At 37.7% G+C, this 22497-nt stretch overlaps 1 protein-coding gene across 2 annotated transcripts in view; it reads right to left on the reverse strand.

Moving 5' to 3' along the window:
- NKAIN3 (sodium/potassium transporting ATPase interacting 3) overlaps window positions 1-22497 on the reverse strand; it is a 564680-nt gene that overhangs the window by 257857 nt on the left and 284326 nt on the right. For both annotated transcript variants that reach the window (XM_084796631.1, XM_084796630.1), the window contains exons 2-3: window positions 18265-18402; window positions 10451-10531 (exon numbers count right to left, since the gene is read on the reverse strand). In XM_084796631.1, coding sequence (XP_084652757.1) covers window positions 10451-10531; window positions 18265-18402 — 219 coding nt within the window. The remainder of the gene's footprint in view (window positions 1-10450; window positions 10532-18264; window positions 18403-22497) is intronic.

The following is a 22497-nucleotide window of genomic DNA, read 5'->3' on the forward strand; positions in this document are numbered from 1 at the left end:
AAAGCTGACACCCTACATTGTTGTCCCACCTCTAGGCAGACACTGGCTTGTTAGGAGCATTTCAATAATATGGCTTGTCTTTGTGCTAACACTAAGAGCAACAAATCCTATCTTCCTGATCATGTGTCATACTTGATGCTTTACCTTCCTAGTCAGTCATTTCCTGCATTCTTCCTGATACATATCTTTGATACTCCATCATTTTCCTCTTATTACCTTCTCACACTTATCCTTTCCCAACCAGGAGTCCGGAGTTCTTGTAACACTGGGCCCCCAGCAGCTGCTGTAACTAGACAATTAACAAATCAGCTGCCCAGGTACTTCCATAAGGATCTGTGTCCATGACTCTATCCCAATTGACTCTGACATCCCAGGCCAATAATAATTCTTCATGTTATCACAACATCTGATCATATAGATTCTCTGTGCAAAATAATTTATTAGAGATGATACTTACCTATGATTTTTTTTTATCTCATCAGGCTACAGAGGAAAAAATTGATAAAACCATTGAAATGATTTGTGATCTGTCTCTGCAACATACTTGGCAGAGGAGTTGAATGATTGTCAATATGGGCTGTCCTGACAACAAGAGGGTCATTCTACACACTGCAATTAGAAGATGACTGTGTGTGTCAATTTATCTTGTAAGGCTGCCAATAGTATTCACTGCTATTTGACTTAGAGAAGTAAGTAAACGTAGCTAAACCTGTTAATCATTATCTTTTTTTTTTTTTAGCAATGTAACCATAGAATAATGTCATCTGAAACTCACTGTCATGATTGCACTCTTAATTGATGCTTCATAGCAAAGAGACTGTGCTTTCGAAACAAACTAATTAACATCATAAAAACCCAAATCTTAAAGGCAATTACATGTGTCCTGTTTGTTCTACACATTGTTCTTCCAAAACAATCTCATGTTCAATTGACTGCATCAAAAACTGCACCAGAATCCTTAAGTTGCCTTCCAAAAGCAGCAAAGCCTTTGAATACAGGCTGCAAGAGTGAACTCTGCAATACGCAGATGCCTTTGATCAAAATGCTTACGTGGAAATCCAGGAGTTGAGGTCTAGCTCAGCATGTCGGGGGGGGGGGTGGTTATGCAATAAGTTGCTTTTTGCAGTGGAATAACTGTAGACTTTCAAATACCAGCTCATTGAAGGTGGCCAGAGATTTTTTTAAACCATATTTAGAAATATAGCAAAGCAAGTGCCTTCAGTCACTGGAACAGACCTACAGCTGTCTGAGGTGAGGATCTCTTAAAACTGACTTTGTAAACTGCTGGCTACTTCTCGTTTTCATTTTCTAGGTAAGTATAGGGGAGGAGGAGGAGGGAAATACGTGTACGTGTATTAGTTGTGTGTGAGTCACTGTGACCAAAACACTTGATATTAACAACTAAATGGATGAAAGTTTTATTTTGGTTCATGGATTCAGAGGTATTGACCCATTCCGATGGGAAAAGCAACGAGAAGTGGGCTATATGTTGGCGAAGAAGCAGACAGAAGCAGAACAGATTCATAGCTGGAGAAGGGAAAAGGGTATTGTGGTCCCTACCTACAGTCTCAACACATGGCAGGCAGAGGCAGGAGGATCAAAAGTTCAAGGCCAGTTACGTATATATTGAGTTTGAGTCCAGCCTGCTCTACATGAGAACTGTCTCAAAATCAAACAAAGTCCAAAAGCAACAACAATAAAAAAACAAACAAACAAAGAAAAACAGAAACAAACAAACAAAACCAAGCAGACCCACAGCAGAAAAGGTTAAAGGCAACATAAAGCCACGATCATTCTTCAATAATCCATTATTCCAAGCAGGCACCACCTTCCATAGAATCCTCAGACTCTAATACACCCCACAAATTTGAATAAATGCACAGATTAAACCATTATTATAACAAATTCTAGATGACCTAATGGTGTCTGGAAATGCTAATGCAGACACAATCAGGGTGGTGTTTTATTAACCTCTTAGCTGCCTCTTACTCTAATCAGGTTGTTAAAACTTAACTTTCACAAAAAGTCTAAGAAGTGTGGCTTAGGTGATTAGCTGAAGGTGATGTGAAAGAACAGATTTAAGTCTCCTGTTGCAAGGACACTATTTTTTCATGTCCTTCTCTGTTATCGACTTTATTACCCACTTTATTAAGGGATGGCATCTAGATTTGAGACAGGATTTAAGCAATTAGTTACTCAGCAAATCAAAATCATGCCACAATTACTGTGATGTTTAAAAATAATCTTGATGCATACATAAAATTCTTATCTTTCCATACATTTTTCTTTTTTAAATTTTATTTTATTAATTTATTCATATTACATCTCAATGGTTATCCCATCCCTTGTATCCACCCATTCCTCCCTCCCTCCATTTTCCCCTTATGCCCCTGCCCTATGACTGTGACTGAAGTGGACTTCCTCCTCCTTTATATGCTCATAGGGTATCAAGTCTCTTTCTTGGTAGCCTGCTATCCTTCCTCTGAGTGCCACCAAGTCTTCCCATCCAGGGGACGTGGTCAGAGATGGGGCACCAGAGTTTGTGTGAAAGTCAGATCTCCTTCTCACTCAACTGTGGAGAATGTCCTATCCATTGGCTAGATCTGGGTCGGGTTTTGAAGTTTACTGCCTGTATTGTCCTTGGCTCGTGTCATGGTTTGAGCGGGACCCTTGGGCCCAAATCTGCCTGTCATAATGTTCTTCTTGTAGGTTTCTAGGACCCTCTTTGCCGTTCTCCCATGCTTCTCTCATCTAGAGTCCCAATAGGATGTCCTCCTCTCTGTCCCAGTTTCTTAGTAATTTCTTTAAAATATTTATCTCAGTTATATTTTCAGTAGACAGGTAAGAAACAGTAAAATACAAAGAGAAGGGCCTAGGCATTTCTAGAAAGATTTGCAGAATCATGATGGCACATATCTATAAGCAGCAGGGAAAGTGAGTCTGGGGATATTTGCATAGCTCTTTTTCAATGTAGTGTCTCTAGTCATAAAACATGATGGAGAGTGCCAATTGATAGAACAAATAGTATATCCACCTGCCAGTTGGAAAGATTTATTTGAACTTCGACAGAAAAACATGAGATCATAACACAAAACTCTCTAATCTAATATCCTTGATATTACTTAGGATTGCTGCAACCGCATGAAAGTTAGTGGTTTCTGCATGTCCTTGGACTATAACAGAGCACTAAGTTGTCCTTGTAGAATAGCAGTCATAAAATGCTGGCATTTGATGACGTTTATAAAAATACAAGATTTGATTCAACCTCACTGCAGGAAGAATCAAACCCCTGCCCGAACCCATGTGCTTGAGGCTTTGTCTTCAGACATTCCAGGCCCTAGCACCCACACCAAAGGAGGGAAAAACATGATTTAAGTTCTTTGGACTGTAAACCATAGAAAGTGACTGAGAGTTGTTTGACTTGCAATGCCTCTAGTACACATATCAATCTTGAATGTCCTTTTTCAAACCCTACTCAAAGTCAAGGTTAATGGAAGAATCTAGTCTTGTAGGAAACCAAATCTTGACCAAGAAAAAATAATTTACTAAGTAAGGCAGGAAAATCTCCTGATGACAATATGCCTTGATAAGAATGACTTCACTGGTGCTACCAGGCTGCTCATGGGGGCTATGGAGATTCCACAGAAGACTCTCATGAGCAGCCCTGGTAGTAAAATGAGACCCATAAAGTGCTATTATTTCCTTTGAGGATAAAAGGGTTTATATTTGTTTAAGAACTAAAATACCCAAAAGAAAGTATAGGTGGAATAGGGAAAAGAAAAATAAGCGCACATGGGTTTTCCTTCTGTGTGGAAGGCAATGTGGTACAATGGGGCCATCAGGCCTGATGTTCATTCATGGCACAAGTGCCTTGATCCAGGCAGCTTCTCCTCTCAGGGGTTCTTATCTTTAAAATGAAGATGATAAATATCTACTCTGGAGGTAAGGACACAATAGGAAAGGCAAAGCATAGCAACTGTATGAGGCAGGCCATGGTGAGTGAGTTCAATCCTTTCCTGGAGTGTTTTAGAAGGCTTTTAATCAAAGCACATAATTAAGATTAGATAAATGTTCATAAAATTGCCTTCTTTTTATGACTAAATTGATGTTCATACAAAGTAACACACATTCAGAACTCTATGAAAATGTGATACATTTGACATCCTCTAAGATCATTATAATATAGGTTTTATACACACTTCAAGAACACTCATTTAAAATAAATATTAACTTAATATTTCTACCATTAGGGAATAGCGCTTTTTTTTTTAAAGACAACAGCCTAATTCTTTTAGAACGAAAAATTACAGCTTAGGTTCTCATTGTAATTTCAATATTTCTAAAGGTAGAAAGATGTAGAGAGTAAATGAAATCCTCAGTAAATATGTGTGCTACCCTGGGCATAGTCATATCAAGGACCTCAGTGCCTCAGCCTCAGGGAAGGGCAAATATGTCCCTGGGCAAGGCTCCAAGAGATGGAAATGCCTTCCTAAGGCCCATGTGTGTATATTGAGAGGTGTTTTTCCTAACACCAGCTTTTCTGTGTCTGTCTGTCTGTCTCTCATTTCTTCATCCCCTTGCTATTCCTAGTCCGGGTCCCAGAACCCTAGTGATACAAGGATATGGCAGAAAATGAGATAGGTTTTTTACACTTATGTTCTGACTATATTCCTCAGGAAAAAAATTATTTCAAATCTTCTAAGTTCCAAATAAGTGGCATTAAGTTATGAATTGTGCTTCTGTTGATCTTTTTTAAATTGCATAAAAAATAACCACAGAGGCTCTCGAAGATGCTTGAAGTACTTCAAAGGGGAGCAGAAAGAACACACAGAAAACCTGTCTGCAGATTATATCAAGAAGCTGTTTCCATGTTGGGGGGTGAAGGGAGGAAGGGGGGAGAATTTAATTAAGAGCAGTGGAGCTGAGAAGTTACTGTGCACAGCTGAGATCATATCACAAGGGATTGCTCCATAGTCTCTAAACCACTCAGTCCTACATGTTTACCGTGTGTAGCTCTTGCATGCTAATAAATACATGTCCCAAAAGAGTTGGGGGTGAAGATCCCAATGTCTATTAATTTCTCCCTAAACAATCAAGATGATCACAATGACAATAAAGACAGGCATTGTTTACTGAGACCTCAGAATATACCAGGGTCCTTTCTAATCTCTGTATAGTAATATTTCATGTAGTTCTTCCAAGAACTTCATAAGAGGATTGCTTTGCTTTCCCTGGTTTTTCAGGAAAGGGAAGTGCGACTCCAGAAAATGATATTGCACAGACATATTTGGTTATCCATATACAATCATATTAAAAACAATGCATTCATCATTTTCAAGCGCTAGAAGATATGGGGAGAATCAATATGCTTAGGACCATGGTGGCATATACCTGCTGCATGGCTGGGTGGCACAGGAGATCAATGCAAAGGGAACATCTGCAAACTGCCATCAAGGGCCTCATAAGAATTTAACCAGGTCTCTAATCATTTATGAGAATGCGCACTCTTCATTAATAAGAATGGTCAGGCAGTGCTTCAGGATGGCCTCAGTTGCCCCCGTCCTTCGAGGCTGTATAGATTTCCTTTTTGAAAAGACTTGGATCTGTGCCGTCAGTCAGACCTCCAGTCCGGACCCTGCCTTGTCCTGGCAAAGCAGCAGATGGTGGATGCAGATGGGACAATCATACCCTCTGCCATCACACCTTAGTATTGTAAAGCATGAGCACATGGACCACAGCTGGGGCCTGTCTCCATCTATCAGTAGCTTTTGGATAAGGGTGTCAGTGTCACTACTCTTGGCCATATGAATGTTTCTGAATGCTGTTCTTTAGCCTCTTATTATTTGAACCTCTGTCTTTTCAACTTTCTTTCCTTATGGGTCATATTAGGAGGCCTTCTGTACAGTAGAACCCAGGCATCCTGACTATTTGTTATTGGTATTTATTGAGATGTTTTGTGAACCTGAATAGAATTTGGTCATTGTTCCACAGACATTTTAATAGAATATTTGTTTTTTTGTTCTACATGTCATATAAGTTGACTAGATTGTATATACTTTATAATGCTTTTGAATTGTTTCTATTTTATATTAATAAGAACAAAAGGATTGTTAAGTTTTCCATGTTTGTTTCTATGTTCTCAATTTCTCTCTTTGTTTCATGTAATTGAACATTTGGGTTTTGTCATATTTTAGGATTATTGTGTCTGATTGTACAATTCATACTTTTATTGCTATAAATCTCTCTTTTAATCTGTATTATGGCATTTGACTGGAAGTTTACTTTATGATATTAATAGGACTATAAAGATTTTCTTCTATTTGTTTTTCCACACCCTATTTCTTCTCTTTGAATGTACATATTTAAATATAGTTTGCATCAGTAACACGGAGTCCTATCTTTTTAGAAGTCCAATCCTCTAACACCTGACTTTAACTCTCATGCTTAGTCTATTTATTCTCCACATGTATACTTCACACATGGCTGGTTTTCAATCTACCATACCATACTGTTATTTCTGTTTGTACCAAGCAAGGGCTTCTTGCTTCCCTATGTGTTCTCACCGTAGCATTACTTTAGGAGGATCAGGTGAGCACTCAAATGCCATGGTGGAATGAATTACTCTGGACACAGTGTTTGCAGGAAGAGTCTATTCTCCAACTGTTTCTTGGGGATAGAAACACTCCTTGGAGGGGGCAGGGAGAGGCAAGAGCCTCATGGAACTTGTAAGACCAAGAACCTCAGTAAACTTGCAGCATTGACAAGGCCTGTCTCCAAAGTCATAAAACTAGAAACAATTGCTTAGGGGAAAAATTGTATGAAGATAGCTGCCTGTGACTTAGGTAGGGAAATCCAGTGATGCTGACACTGGGCTGAGACTTCTCAGTTGTGTAGCCACTTTTGTCTTGCCTGCCCTCCTATAAGCAATTGCAAAAGTCATTAGTTTTGTCCCAGTTAATTTTGTCAACTTTATTGGATCTGGGGTCAAGTACAAGAAACAACTCTGTAGTTTATAAGGCTATTTTTTAGACGGATTAATTTTGGAGTAAAACCCTCCCTCAGGGTGAGGAATATCTTCCAGCAACAGGCCAATCTGCAGAAAAAGCTGTTGCTTTTTACCTGCCTGCCAGACAGTCTGCCTGCCTCCCTACCTGCCTCCCTGCCTATCTGCCTGTCTATCTGTCTGTCTGCCTGCCTGCCTGCCTGCCTACCTGCCTGCCAGCCAGCCAGCCAGCCTGTCTGCCTCCATGCCTGCCTGCCTGCCTGCCTGCCAGCCAGTCATCTCCTCTATGGCCATCACTACTGCTGCTTTGATTTTGACTTAAGATCCCCCTGGTTTCCCAAATTGGGACTGCTGAGATACCCATTCTTATGGACAGAGCAATTACCATGCTCTCAGCTCTTACAGCATGCAGATGGCCATTGTTCGACTGCCCATGCTGAATTGTGTGAGCTAATATAATAAATTCCTTCTGCAAAATAAATTCAGTCCAGCCATTCTGTTTCTCTGGAAAACCCTGGAAGATAGGTTCATTTAGCTGGTCTTGGATAGAACTGTTTCTTTGGCCTATTGCTGCACCCTCTTTCTTGTTTGAATAATCCTTTCTTTACAACTCTCCAGGGAAATGTGCTCAACAGGGTTGTTGGTCCAGAATGTATGTTTTGGTAAACCTCAAGGTACAGGTCACTTCTGTTAATCTATTAAAGTGGGTAATTACAGGAAATGCTTTATGGACTAGCAGTAGGTGGAGAACTCTCTGTTATGAGTCTGGTACATAAACTATCACACATGGGTGAGGGATTTTTTAGAAAACAGAATCCAACTGGAAGCTTGGCAGGGGTTTTTCTTTTTCAAGGTTCCTTAACTATCAGAATAGGTTCATGTAGGCTCCATTTGAGATTAAACTGTGGCTAGCCAGAAAGGCTATAAACAAGTTAACAGAAAATAATAAGAATGTTCTTTTTGGAGTCACACATCCTTTTAACCAAAAATATGTGTTGACAGCTTAATGGATTTTCAAATGGGTTAAAAGTGAATAACCAAGATGACAAGTGCATCAACCTGTTGGGATCAACACTGTGCTGGCTTCCTGTGTACTCTCCTGCTAATGCTGCTCTTACAACACTGTGCTGGCTTCCTGTGTACTCTCCTGCTAATGCTGCTCTTACAAGGACCTCACACATGAGCAGTGATGCAAGTACCACGAAGCAGGGGCCTATGTGGAAGTCTACCTGCACTCCTGAACATGACTGCCCAGCTCGCATCCCGGTCAGTTCTTCTTCATACATAAGGACTAATGTTCAATAAAAGGTGACCAGAGAAAAGTAAAAACAAAAAAACAAAAACCAAAACCAAAAGCAAACTAAACCAAACCAAACCACACCAAAACAACAAAAGAAATTCATTGACATTCACTTAGAGGTTTGAAAAATCGTTACAAAGGGCAGTTTACAAAAATAATTGTGAGCAGCAATTATCCTCATGCAGAACAAATGTCTACTGTCATGTATTTTACTACTCCAGCGTTGTTTTTGAAACTTACACAGTTGCCATATATGATAAACACAAATGGAACCAAACCAACGTTTGCTACCATCATTACTGGCAATGCTGGCCCTGTCAGGATGTTTTCCCAGGATCATAGGGGAATCAGTGGTTGCCTCACAGCTCACAGTAAGCGCTACAGATGAACCTTGATCTAACTACTTATTATTGGAACTCTGTATTATTTCCACACACTGTTATGCCAGTTCCTGAGGGGAAACTTTCTGTCTTCTAACTTATTTCAAATCAGTTCATAAGGAAGAAAATAAAAGGCAATTTCAAACTCAGTGAACTAGAAATACCCATGAGTTAAAGTGACCATCCAAATCACAAGCCAGCAAGTTTGAGGCTGAATACCGTGTTTAACTTTCTGCTCATTCTGCTCCTTTTATTTATTGGATTTGTATTTTAAAATGACGCACAATCCACATTTATAGACAACAACACCTAGATGCAGAGTCTAGTCAAACTTTATATCCTAGAATTTAGTGGTGATGAGCAATCAGTAGCATGCCACTACCGAAGGAGCTAGAGCTCGTGTCCCGATCTCAGCAACAGAAACGTGTCTGTTTGTCTCCTGTCTCTCAAGTAGGAGAAATGATGACAATCTAATTTTAGTCATTATGGTATAGAAAAAAGAGTCAAACCACTTCTAAGTGTTCTACAACAGATCCCTCAATGATATTCACTCCTTGGCTGAATAGGACATGTTTTGCTCAATATGCACTTTAGTAGAGTCCAAGAGTGATAGATGCTTCTGTGTCTTCAAGGAAGACTTTTAATGTCAAGGTCCCAAGAGAAGTCAAGGACCATATTCTGTGTACAATTTCAGATTGTCGGTAAAGAATAGATAGTTCATATTTATTTAGTAATATAATATCTAAAAATAATAAATTTCCTCATACAATTTTTTGAATTATACTCTTATGTTTCTTCTTTACAGTGAAAACTATACCAGGCAAGAATGTTTTTAAGGAACAGTATTAGAAATGTAACACACTTTGTTTTTATATTGTAATAATCAAAACACATGCTTTCAGGAAACTGATGAAAGTAATAATTGTAACAGTCAGTAATAAGATGTGTATCATATTGAATTAAGAGCAGAGTCAGATAAGAACCTCATAACAGAAAACACCACACCCACGTGCTCAGATGTTAGTAAGTGTGGCTCTTCTGAAATCTATAGATTTTTTTCTTTACAACCCCTTTCCTACTTTAATAATTAATGTTCATACCCCCTTTTACTTTAAAATATATAGGCCTATGGTCACTCATCAGACACAAGAACTCACTAGAAGACAAGTCTCAAGTTCATCATAACAAACAAAACAGAAGCCACAATTTTGAAATTCCTTTATGTCAGCATGCATTCCTCCAAGTTCATCTTCTCATGATAGAATACTATTTTTTTTTTTGTTTGCTTGTTTGAAGCAGAGTTTCTCTGTCTAGCCTTGGCTGTCCTGAACTCACTTTGTAGACCAGGTTGTCCTCATGCTCACACAGACCTGTCTGCCTGTGTCTCCCCAAGTGTTGAGATTATAGGCATGCGCCACTGTGCCCTGCTGGACATTATTTATTAAAGCAAGCCCTCATATAACACACTGACTCTGAAATCACTCTACAGCCAAGTATGACCTTAAAATCATTCCCCTGCCTCACCCTCTCAAATGCTGTGATTACAAATATGGAACCTATACCAATTTAGATTATTTTTAATTGGTACTGTGTCTGAATGTTTTCTATTTCTCCACTCAAATATAATTGTACAAATATATATCATAGTAGTTAATTTAAGACTATATTCTTTTTTAATATATTTTATTAATTTATTCATATTAAATATAAATTATTATTCCATCCCCAAGACTTTCAAAGTGCATTTTAAAGGCATGATAGACTCACCTTAGAGAGGCCCCCTACTTCTAAATAAAAGCAGATGATGAACACATTCCAGGTGACCCAGAGGGCAGTCCACACTGTATACTGGATATGACAGGATTGAGAAAAAGAGAGAAGAAAAGTGAAGATTAAAGTCATATATTTGAAATAAATCAGTAATAGAAATGTCAATAAATATAGGTTCTTTATGAGGAAATAGGGAATATTCAGAAAAATATCTTTTTATCACATATCCTAAGATTTAACATTTGAAAATCCAATGGTTCTTACTATTTTTAATGGATGCTTAGAAATCTAGACTTACAAAATCTTTTCCTGACTTTCAGGTACAAGGTAAATACAACTGCTCATATGATTTCTGTTTTCTATGCATTACCTTTTCAAGGGAACACATTATGCAGTTTCACTGAGTCATTAATCTACTTATTATTTGTCTATATATCTATGTACTATCTATTCCTCAGTCTTCCTATATGCTCACATCCATAAATATAACTAAATATTAAGGTAGACTTGACATATAAATGCTCATTTGAAAAGTGTAAATTGTCTAATTTTAGAAATTTAGTCAAAATAGAACTCCCATATCTCTGAATGATGACTTTGAAAATGGGTTTTGGAGTAGAGCTGTCAAACTCTCATCTGTTGTGTTATCTTACTAAGAGTAAATCACATGCCCCTGTAGTCAAACAGTGAAAGTATAGACACATAAAATGTCTTTGGAATATGGGACATAAATAGCTAATATAATGAGTGAACAAATAGCAGATTTCTATTATAAAAAATACTTTTCATTCACATCCTGCTAGGAAAGGTCAGAAACAGCATCAATAAGAGCACTAGCCAATCTGAATTAATGTAGTCCAGATCAAACTCCTTCATAGAGATGTAGAGTCTGACATAAGTGGAGACAGTACATGAAGTAAGGATCATTGATGAAATACAATAGTTTGCATGTTCATCTTAATGTATTGGGAAAAAAATCTATGAATTGTTGAAGCAGGAATGTGAGTTAAATAATTTCTTTTTTTCAGTAGATTGCAATAATTGTATCTTGTTCCTAAAATACAAATTTTAAATTATTTTGTAATTTTATCCTGTGTTGAATAACAGGTTTTGCATTAAAACATGATCCTATCAAATGTTTACTAAAAGTGTTTATCTGTAAGATCTATTAACTATGTTGTTGGCATTTATGATTTTAAAATATTTCAAAATGATGTCACATAGGTCTGTAAACTGTAAAGGAATATTTTGATGTATCATTTTTTTCCTGAGAATATTTTGCTTTTTTGAAAAGAAAGAGGGTAAAATTATTTAAAGTTCTACAGTCATTGTGAATTTACATTAAAACCTGTCAAAGAAGTCACACGAGCACTGATAGGTTGTGTTGGGTTAGGTATTTTTCAGATATTGTGAATACATTCAAACACACTCTTCTGAACCACGTACTTATTTCTGTGGATTTTGAAGAGATCTTAAATACATCCTCAGTGGGCTATTTTTTACACATCACAAATACAAAAGATACAGATGCTTTGCTAAGTGTAGGGCATGAAATGAAGCATACGTGTATTAGAGCAGACCAGACATGCTGATAACCAAGTCAGGAGGGAAGGTTCTAATGAAGCAAGGCTAAAGACATGCCTGAGAGAATTTTTCTCATTTGATTTTGTTTTCCTGATAACTGAATCAGCCCCTTGCAGATATTAGGCAAGCTTTATACCGCAGGACTACATCCCCAGAGAAGCCATATAATTCGTAATTACTCCAATCCAACTGCAACCCCCTGAAGTATTGAGAATGTCCACAGTACAGCAAAGGTACAATAAGACAAACCTTTTTCAAAGCTCAGCATAAACAGTGCCTGAAGGGAACTCAGGATCTCCTGCAAGCTGTGTTATAGATTCCGTTTCTGACCTTTCACAGAGACTGATGGCAACTGTCTAGGTCTACACATTTCACTGTAACAATGGCTGTGTTCCTAGTGTTGTACTAGGCACTTTCCAAGGGGCATGTCATTCAAGTCACCATATCAATCCCCTGCAGGACAGGTCATCCTCTGATTTCCACTGGAGTGTCAGAGTTGTCATGTTCCAGCTTGTTCCAGAGTCAGCATGCTTCCTTTGGTAGGTGTTACTGCAAACCATGTTAGGAAAGGACTCTGACTGTAAACTGACACTTCATTAAAAATTTCACTTCAATGTGCAGCTGAGTGACCACATGGATCACAGACATGGAGAAGAGAACTCTGGCAAGACAAATCCATGATGGGCATTTACTTAGTTGGAAGTGCTAAGCCATCTCTTTAAGTCTGCCTGTCTGCTCCACCTTTTCTGTAAAGATGATGCATGGGTTTGTGTGATTTAAGTCTGGCCATCCACTCCATCTTGTCTATAAGTACAATGCATGGGCTTGTGTGATTTCCTAAACATTTCCCCATCTTATGAGGACATTTCAGCCTTTGGTAATTGAAATAAACTTTGTAAGTTTTCCAGTATGTATTTCCACCACTGAGAATTAATCTTTAATGTGGATTATTTTTACTAAGGCCATTTGATCATCCTTTTTTCCTCATGTGTATGAATCTACTACATTTGCTCCCAACATGATATGAAGCTGACATGAAATCATCACAGAAGATATAAAATCTCAAAGCCATAGTTGCTATTCATTCTTTAAACACAGAGAATATTATGCCTTAGTAGGGCTGAGTGTCTAGGAAAGGATGCATATAAAAGTGCCCCATCTTTTCAGAGCCTGCCTATCAAAGGAAGAAGGTAGGTTCCAGGGCTCTATAGACAAAGTGTTGTGAAGGTGGAGTGAGAACAGAGAGTCAGAGGCCTGGAGAATATTTGAACGAGGGAAAGAGGTTCAGAATAGTCCATGACTGGGACCTAAGTTCAAATATCCAATGCTCCTGCATGCCTCTCCAGCACCCTTTTCTTAGAACACTCCAACACCCCTTTCTTAGAATGCTGTCTGGTATCTGTGGCACACAATTTCCTTGAACATGCATCCCTCTACAAAGCTTAATGATTAATCACTTTGCTTCTTTGCTCCTGTGCTATGAGCATGATTAATCATGTGTTCACATACAATCTTCTTTATTAGGCAGAATCTTTGAGAACACTGAGAGTAATGGGGCTTCTCTACATATATATTTCTTTTTTTATTTAAGTAATTTATTCATATTACATCCCAATTGTTATCTCCTCACATGTATCTTTCCATTCCCCCTCCCTCCCTCTTTCACCCTATTTCCCTCCTCTAGGTCTGTGACAGAAGGGGACCTCCTCCTCTACCATATGATCATAGCCTTTCAGGTCTCTTCCTGGTACTCTGCTTACCCTTCCTCTCAGTGCCCAGCAGACTCCTCAAAAAAGGGAAGTGGTCAAATAGGGGGCACCAGAGTTCATGGCAGAATAAGTCTCTGATCTCCACATAGCTGTGGAGAATGCACTGTCCATTGGCTAGATGTGGATATGGGGTCTAGGTTTATGGCATGCACTGTCATTAGTTGGTACAATAGTTTGAGCAGACCTTCCTGGGGCACAGGAGACAACTTCCTGACCAGAATTCCAACAGCCCAGGCTCTAAGGTCAACAATTAATAAAAAGGACCTCATGAGGCTAAGAAGCTTCTTTAAGGCAGAAGACACTGTCAATAGAATAAAGCAATAACCTACAGACTGGGAAAAGATCTTCACCAGCCATACATCTGACAAAGGACTAAATCCAAAATATATAAAGAACTCAAGAAATTAAACACCATCAAACTAAATAACCCAATTTAAAAAATGGGGCTCAGAACTAAACAGAGAATTCTCAACAGAGGAATACCGAATGGCTAAGAAACACTTAAAGAAATGCTCGTATACAGGGGGAGGTAATCCCCCTCAGGAACAGACATAGGGGAGGGGAATAAGGGGAAAAGAGGAGGGAGGGAAGAATGGGAGGATACAAGGGATGGGATAACCATTGAGATGTAACAAGAATAAATTAATAAAGGAAAAAAAAAAGAAATGCTCAATGTCTTTAGTCATCAAAGAAATGCAAATCAAAATGACTCTGAGATTCCATCTTATAACCATCAGAATGGCTAAGATCAACGTCTCAGGTGATAGCATATGCTGGTGAGGATGTTGAAAAAGGGAAACACGCCTTCATTGCTGGTGGGAGTGCAAACTTGTACAACTACTTTGGAAATTAATCTGGTGCTTTCTCAGAAAACTGAGAATAATTCTAGCTCAAGAGCCAGCAATACCACTCCTGGGCATATACCCGAAAGACGCTCCACCATACAACAAGGACAGTTGCTCAACTATGTTCATAGCAGCCTTATATATAATAGCCAGAACCTGAAAATAACCTAGATGTCCCTGGGTTGAAAAGTGGACAAGGAAACTGTGGTACATTTACACTATGGAATTCTATTCAGCTCTTAAAAACAAGGAAATCCTGAAATTTGCAGGCAAATTGATGAAACTAGAAATGATCATTTGTAGTGAGATAATCCAGACCCAGAAAGATACATGTGGTCTATACTCACTTATAATTGGGCACTAGCCCAACAGGGATGTCCCCTCAATGTCTTCACTTAGGAGGACATTGGGATAGATACTTGGACTTCCTATTGGCACTCCAGGGAGAATGGGGAAATAAAAGGATCCAGAGTGTCCTAGAAACCTACAAGAAGACCATCAAGGCTGGCAGATCTGTGCATATGTATTTCGTTTCCAGCTCTTACACCCCATCAGTTCACAAGGTTCCCTTCAGAGTCCTGGAATTCCTTCTCTTTTTGGTTTCTTCTTTCTTTCTTTCTTTCTTTCTTTCTTTCTTTCTTTCTTTTTTGTTCCCATCCTCCCTTCTTACTGCCATGATAAAAGAAAGCATTAGATCTATCTGCCAGAATCTTTAAGGATAAACATCTACAAGAGAAATACTTCATATTTTCACTCTTACAGTTGCCTCTTTTAATGTGTTGTGTCACTCAATCTTTTCCATTTTATTTATAGTCTTATCCTAGTGGGGAGGCGTGAAAGAAAGTGACAATTTAATGGGAAATCAAGGCCTCCATGCCAAATCCTTCATTTGTCTTTAGCGTCTGTAATTGATAGGTCAGGAGGGGCTGGTTAGATGGCTAAGTGACATGATTAGGGAGCCCAGCAGGAACCAGGAGAGCCAGTGTGGATTCATAGCACTCCTCTTACTAGCTTCCTGAAGTCCCATCATCAGATATCAAACCTGAAGTTGTCCTGCCTTGCTTCTCAGGCAATCACAGATTATTATTGTCTATGGGAATCCAAATTCCCACATGGTTACGAATTGCTGACGATAATAAATTTTAATTTCTAACTTGGCATAATGTAGAGTCAACTGGGAAGAAAGTTTCAGTAAAGGATTGTTTAAATTAGTCCGCCTGTAGGCATGTCTGTTGGGGCTGTCTCAATTAAGTAAATTGATGTGAAAAGACTCAGTCTAAAAGTGGCTGGGCTCATCCCTAGGTTTGAGCTGAGCCCTAGACTATATAAAAGGAGAAAGTGGGCTGAGCACAGGCATGCATGCCTTAATTGACTGTTCTCTATTCTAGATTATGGATGCTACTACTTCAGGTCCTTACCACCTTGATTTTCCAGCAATGATGGATTGTAACATGGAATTGGGAGCTAAAATAAACTCTGTGTCCCCTAAGTTGCTTAAGTCAAGAAACAGGAAATGAAATTAAGTTGTTTCCTATTTGAGACAAGTGCCTAAAGAATCACAAGGATGAGATGAATGTTCATAAAGGTTCCTTTTATGGTTGCAGAAAGTTACTGTATTATTGCAATCATTTGCTAATTTTCTATTGTTTTATGATACACACGTTTGTTGTTGTGGTTTTGTTTTATTGTGTTGTGTGTGTGTATGCACGTTCTTTGACCCTACAACTAGTGACATGAAATAAATTCTCATATTAAAAAAATGGAAAATTGTGTGTTATAAATCAAGAGGCAAAATATTTTTAGTGGGAGCAGGAGGAGACCTGAATCTCAAAGCTAAAGAGACCTCTATTCTGGACCACCAGAGGAAAGGAAGGGCAAGACTGTGTTACTTATGCTCCACATATAACATGATATGAGACTTAGTTGAAAGTAAATGACAACCATGTTGAATAAATGAAAAATAAAAGAATAAAAGAAGTTAAGAGAGAAAGATGGAAGAAAGCCAGGAAGTTAAGGGGAAGAGGAAGTGAAAGGAAAAGCAGAGGAGGTGGCAGTGATTATGAGATATAAGTTTGGTCAGGATATTAGGGAGATTCTTGATCTTATCCTCCTAGGAGCACACAATAGGTCTACAACTCATTGGGAAGATAAAAACTTGCAGCACACGGGAAACCCCAGATATATGAGAAAGACATAGAAACCCCAGCCAATCAGTGTTTATCAAGATAGGGTACAGTATTAACATTAGAGGATAAAAATTAGCAAAGATCAAAAATGTCTCCAACAGATACTTCAGTCTCATTTTATAGACAACCATGGCTTTGTAACCCTCTGGTGTTGAAGGCCTTGGTAGGATTACAATAGCAAAGAATAAAGTCACTTGAGATTACAAGTATTTAAAGTTTTATTTATGTCTTGATATTATGCAGATACTAAGGTATTTTATACCATATTCTACATCTAACAATTCGCTTTCAAGTAAATTATATCATAGCTTGGATGATATTCTAAAGTAGAACAGGAAATGCATAACTCTACAGCAAAATGTGGGACATCAGGTACTCTTCACTCCTTGTCAAACACAAAACCTGTCTGTGCATTAGTTACCTTTACTACCATGATATGAAGAAAGATACCACACAATTAATCTTGATATTAAAATGAGATTACTGGTATACTTTTGAAAACAAATGATAGTTTCTTTATAAATGCATTGGACTCTATGAAATTGAAAGATGAGATATTTAGGTAATTGTTTTTAATGTGGGAAAGCCACAACATTGCAAAAAAAAATTCCATGGAATATACTATATTTATAGGCCTAGTGGCCATCTTAGAATTTGTAATCCTTACTTATAATTATTTATGTTATTATAGCTCATTACTTCTAATAAATCTCCTATAAAAGTAACCTATATTTCTGTTTTATTTTAAAGAAAAGACAACAAAATACTGTGAATGTCGTCAATTGCATCTAGGCCACAGTATGCTTCTCAGGAAGTACCCTACAACAAAGTAGGATGGCCTTGATTGGCCCACCTTGAAAGATGGACAAGTACTTGATGTGTATCTTCACAAGTAATGCATATTTCCTGCATTAGTGCAGGAGAAAATGAGAATATACTAAACACTATTGTGTTCATTCAGTTATAATATCCTATATTAATTAAAATGATGTGTTACTGTGTTCAGTGATCAAATCTTTGTGCTAAGTAGGTGTGCTTTCTAAGGTTAGTGGTAGCTTCACTGAAGGTTAATGGTACCTGAATACACTGTTGACAATGAAAGTACAATGTACACTGCATTTTGTTATAGCATCACGTGTTTCATCAGGCCTTCTACTCTATCAAAACCCTCTCTTAAATCTAGGAAACTTAGAAATTCATTACACCATAAATGAGACTGTCATTTCAGACTTATGGGCATGGTTTTGCTCTGGGTGAAGTATTCTTTCCACTGTCTGTTCTATAAACTGACATTTATTGCACAATTCAGAATTTCAATGTTAGAGAAGCAATATCATGCCATGTGAAGGGACTCACAAATTATTTCATTCACTTTGTAACAGGAGCTTCATAATGTTTATATGACGAGAGATGATAATAATACTTACCACCATGATATAACGTGGTCTATACTGAATGGTCCCAAACAAACCCAATATGACAACTATTATATGCAGGAAATTTCCAAGAATGGGTGCCCACTGGAAGCCAAGGAAATCAAAGATCTGCCTCTCCAAGGCTGAAACCTGCAACAAAATAGAGAGTTCATTAGTGGCTAATCCAAGCTCCATTACACCCTATTCATCATTAGCTCCCAGTTACAGAAATCTGAATATTCAATTCCAATCATGGTTGTAAACTTTACCCTTTCTTTTTCTTTCTTTCTTTCCTTTTTTCTTTTCTTTCTTTCTTTGTTTTTTTCCTTCTTTCCTTTCTTCCCTCACCTCTATCTCTTATCTTTCTCACCCTCTCTTCTCCCTTCTCTTGCCACTCCTTCCCTCCCTCCCTTCCTCCCTTCCATCCTTTTTTACTTTCTTCCTTTTATGTAGTGCTGGTGACAAAGCAGAAATGGCCATGTATGCAAGACAAGCACTCGAACACTGGGCTAGACCATCAGACTTCATCTCTAGGACTAACTCAGTGACTGCTTAATGCAGCTATACTCAGAAAATCTTGTGAAAAAAACTTTGATATTCTGACATCAAGTATAGACTTTAACCTATCTCACTTCATGACCTAGATACACATACTTCTTAAATAGTTTTTTCATAGAAAAAAATCCAAGCATAGAATATGCTTTATATCAATCATTATTTTCCAACAAATGACTAGCTTATCACAGCATACTTGGAATAACACTAACCTAAGGTTTACAATAAGACAGCTGGTATCCAGTTGGAACAAAACAACACCCTTCCCTTCCTGTATGAATGAAATGTAAGCACTTGTGATTTGGATAGAAAGAAGCCTCCCAAAGTTCATGTACTGAACATGCACCAGTGTCAAAGGTGGGGCCAGTGGTAAGTGACAGCCCTTCAATGCAGCAGTGGACTAATTTCTTGGCGTAATGGATTATTTAGATACTACAAGGGTGAATTCTACCTGGAACAGGTAGAACACTAAGGGTTATTGCTTCAACATATATTTTTTGTCCTTAGCTACCTCACCTCTCTGGTTCTTGGCTACCTTGATGTCAGCAGCTTTACTCTGGCTTATGGTCCCCACAGTGGTGCTCAGCTCATGAGAGTCCTGAGACAATAGAACCACTAGTTCATGGACTAGAGCCTTCAAAACTATGAGCAAACTAAAGCTTTCTGCTTTTATTTAATTTTCCGAGGCATTTTATAATGGTGGCAGAAAATTAATGCATTGCGTCAACTCTACTTGCCTTTTAAAAATCTTCACTCAATTGTCAGTAGTGACAATGACTCAACACTTTCTCAATATGATTCCTAGTTATTTAGTTACTCTAGGCCTGTGAGCTTAATATAAAACTGTTGGAATGAAGTAGTCTTTTGAATCTTTGTGATTTCACTGAAATCACATTAGATAAAATAATTTTTTGAATATCTTAATAAAATTGTGGCCTCGTGACAATTTTTGAGATACTATAGAAATTTATATTTGCATTATATGTAAAATTCAATTTTAAAACAATTCTTCAATGAATCAAACTACATACTTAAACCATTTATGATTGAACAATGGATTTGAGAGAGTCCAGTGACTACTAGCAATGTCATTATCATGCACAAATGGTACTTCTAAGATTCTTTTTTTAATTAAATCAGTCTGTATTTATTTTTATTAATTAAAAATTTTTATGTTTTACATATACATCTATATTATTATACATATATGCAATAAGCTACTTATAGCAAGAAGAACCATGACACAATCAGGAATTATATAAATGTTACATTCTTAATGTTTTGGCTATTTGTATTTGACAGCCTTGAAGAAAACATCTTTCCTATCTGAAATGAAAATTCTGAGTGTAAATCAATCTCCATCACATCTTGTCATTATCAACATAAAACTAAAATTCTAAAACTTGAAAATTTAAAGTCCCACCTACCAAGTTTGGACACTAATATTGCACATTGGGAAGGGTCTTTCTTTAGCTTTACTTTAATAAAATAATAATTCTAATGAAATTATGCAGCAATTATCTATATTGATAGCAGTAGAAACTGAATCTTTAATGTGTAAATGGCACTCTAGGTAGTATTTCACTTATGCAGCACATTTACACTTGAATAAGTGTAATTTCTTTGTACATAAAGAAATGTCCTCTATCCACTAAGTGGCATTTATGCTGCAGAGGAAAGTGATACTCAAAAAGAATCACAGCTACAAGGACATCATTGCCGGTGCATTCTAACTATGAAACGTGTTGTCACCACTTCGCACATGCACAAATGTGCAGAAAGGCCCAAGTACAGAATAACAGAGCAATGGAAGATGCCGGAACATATTTTCAACCTCCTGTTTGTATCTGCTTCTGATTCTAATTAGTTCCCAGGAACCTCTCCCTGAAGGAAGCATCATTTTATTTATTGGCCCATCAGAGATATAAATATGCACTGTTTTTTATGTTCAAATAGGACGAAGAGGCTCAGAATAAAGCAACCCTGAAGAGCAGCCACAGGCAATTCACTCTGAAACAGAAACTCTATTTTAAAGCTGTCATGCATCACAGAAACCTTTAGAGTGAACTTTTAAAACAGAAAATCTCGTTTCTCTGCTGTCAGATAATGTATGGTTACTATTGCCTCTTCTAATATGAGGGGAGAAAACATAACGAAGGCATCTAAATTAATAGTAATCATTAGAAATCGGCTGTCTTTATTCAAGATGCTTCATCTCTATTAGCATTTATTTTATGAAAACTTAAACCATGGACTTGAGATGAGTTGAAATTAAAGGACAAATAAAAGCCACCAAAAGTAGGCAGGAGCTGGTGTGGTAGCGTACACCTGCATTTCTATTCTTTAGGAAGTTGAAGTTGAAGGGTTGTAAGTTTGAGGGAAGCTTGGGCTACATAGTAACATCCTTTCTCAGAATACTGAAATGGACAAACAAAAAGTAGAGGCAGGATTATATCAAGAACAAGATGCAGGACTTCTGTGACAATGGTGCATACTGTGAAATTAAGATTTGCTTGTGTTTAAAATCAGCAACTGTAGCAACAATAGAAAGTATGCTAATAAAATAAAATAAAATAAAATAAAATAAAATAAAATAAAATAAAATAAAATAAAATAACCCAAGCCAGAGACGTGGGACTGGGGAGACCCTCAGGAATTATGGGGGTGACCATAACTGAGACTTCTAGCAAGCAGGGATATGGAGCCTGAAGTGAACACCTCCTGCAGCCTGGCAGAACTTCTAGTGGAGGGAGAGGGACACCAAGAGACCCACAAAACATTTGAACTAAAATTTCTCCTGCTTATAAGATGTGCATGGAAAGAGATGGACCAGAGATTGAGGGAATAGCTAACCAATGACTAGTCCAAATTGAGACCCACCCATTAGGAGAGAACCAACCCTGAAACTATTAATGATACTCTGCTATTCTTGTTGTAGGCTCAAATTCTTAACAAATATATTTTATTATGAAATTATTAACTGAGGGTACCTCACTTATAACCTGACTAACCTAAACAATAGTAAAAGAAGATTAAAGAATACAATAATGAAACCATAAAGATATCAGTACTGAGGAACAATTCTCCTGGCATAGTCAGCAGTATTTCTTCTACTGGGACTTGGAGCAACCGGAACCCGGAACCTCAGCCAGACCTGGAGCCCTGAAGCCTTCCCTTGAGTGGTTCTCTCTAGAAGCATCTCTCAGTGGAGTGATGAACAGCCAAAACTATCCCAAATCTCCAAAGGCCCTGCCTCTTGTTTTTGGGTCACATTTATACCACCTCTTAGCATTTGTTCAAGGATGTTTTTCAGCTGCTTAATAACCAATCTCCCCCAAATGGTGGTTTGACTTCTAAGGGGATAAACATCACCTGCTCTCTCACAAGTCTTTTTCTCATTCCCCACTTGTAATCTAAACACAAAATATGTTTATCTCTCCTTCATCTCCCCTTTCCATTAAATAAAATAAGCTATATACAACAAATATAATTATAAGAAATATGCATTAAGTCACATTAACAAGGACCAGTCCATTTGTACTTAACATTTTTAAATAAATTATTCCACTATCTATTCTATGCTGCTAAATCTTATCCTAATGTCTAAAGTTTTTTAAAAACTAAACATATTAATACTGTGGCTATATAGTCTTCAACCCCATCAGAGACCCCATAAGGAAAAAAAATAAC

This window comes from Acomys minous (assembly GCF_964271855.1).
Source record: "Acomys minous genome assembly, chromosome: 1".
Classification (NCBI taxonomy): domain Eukaryota; kingdom Metazoa; phylum Chordata; class Mammalia; order Rodentia; family Muridae; genus Acomys; species Acomys minous.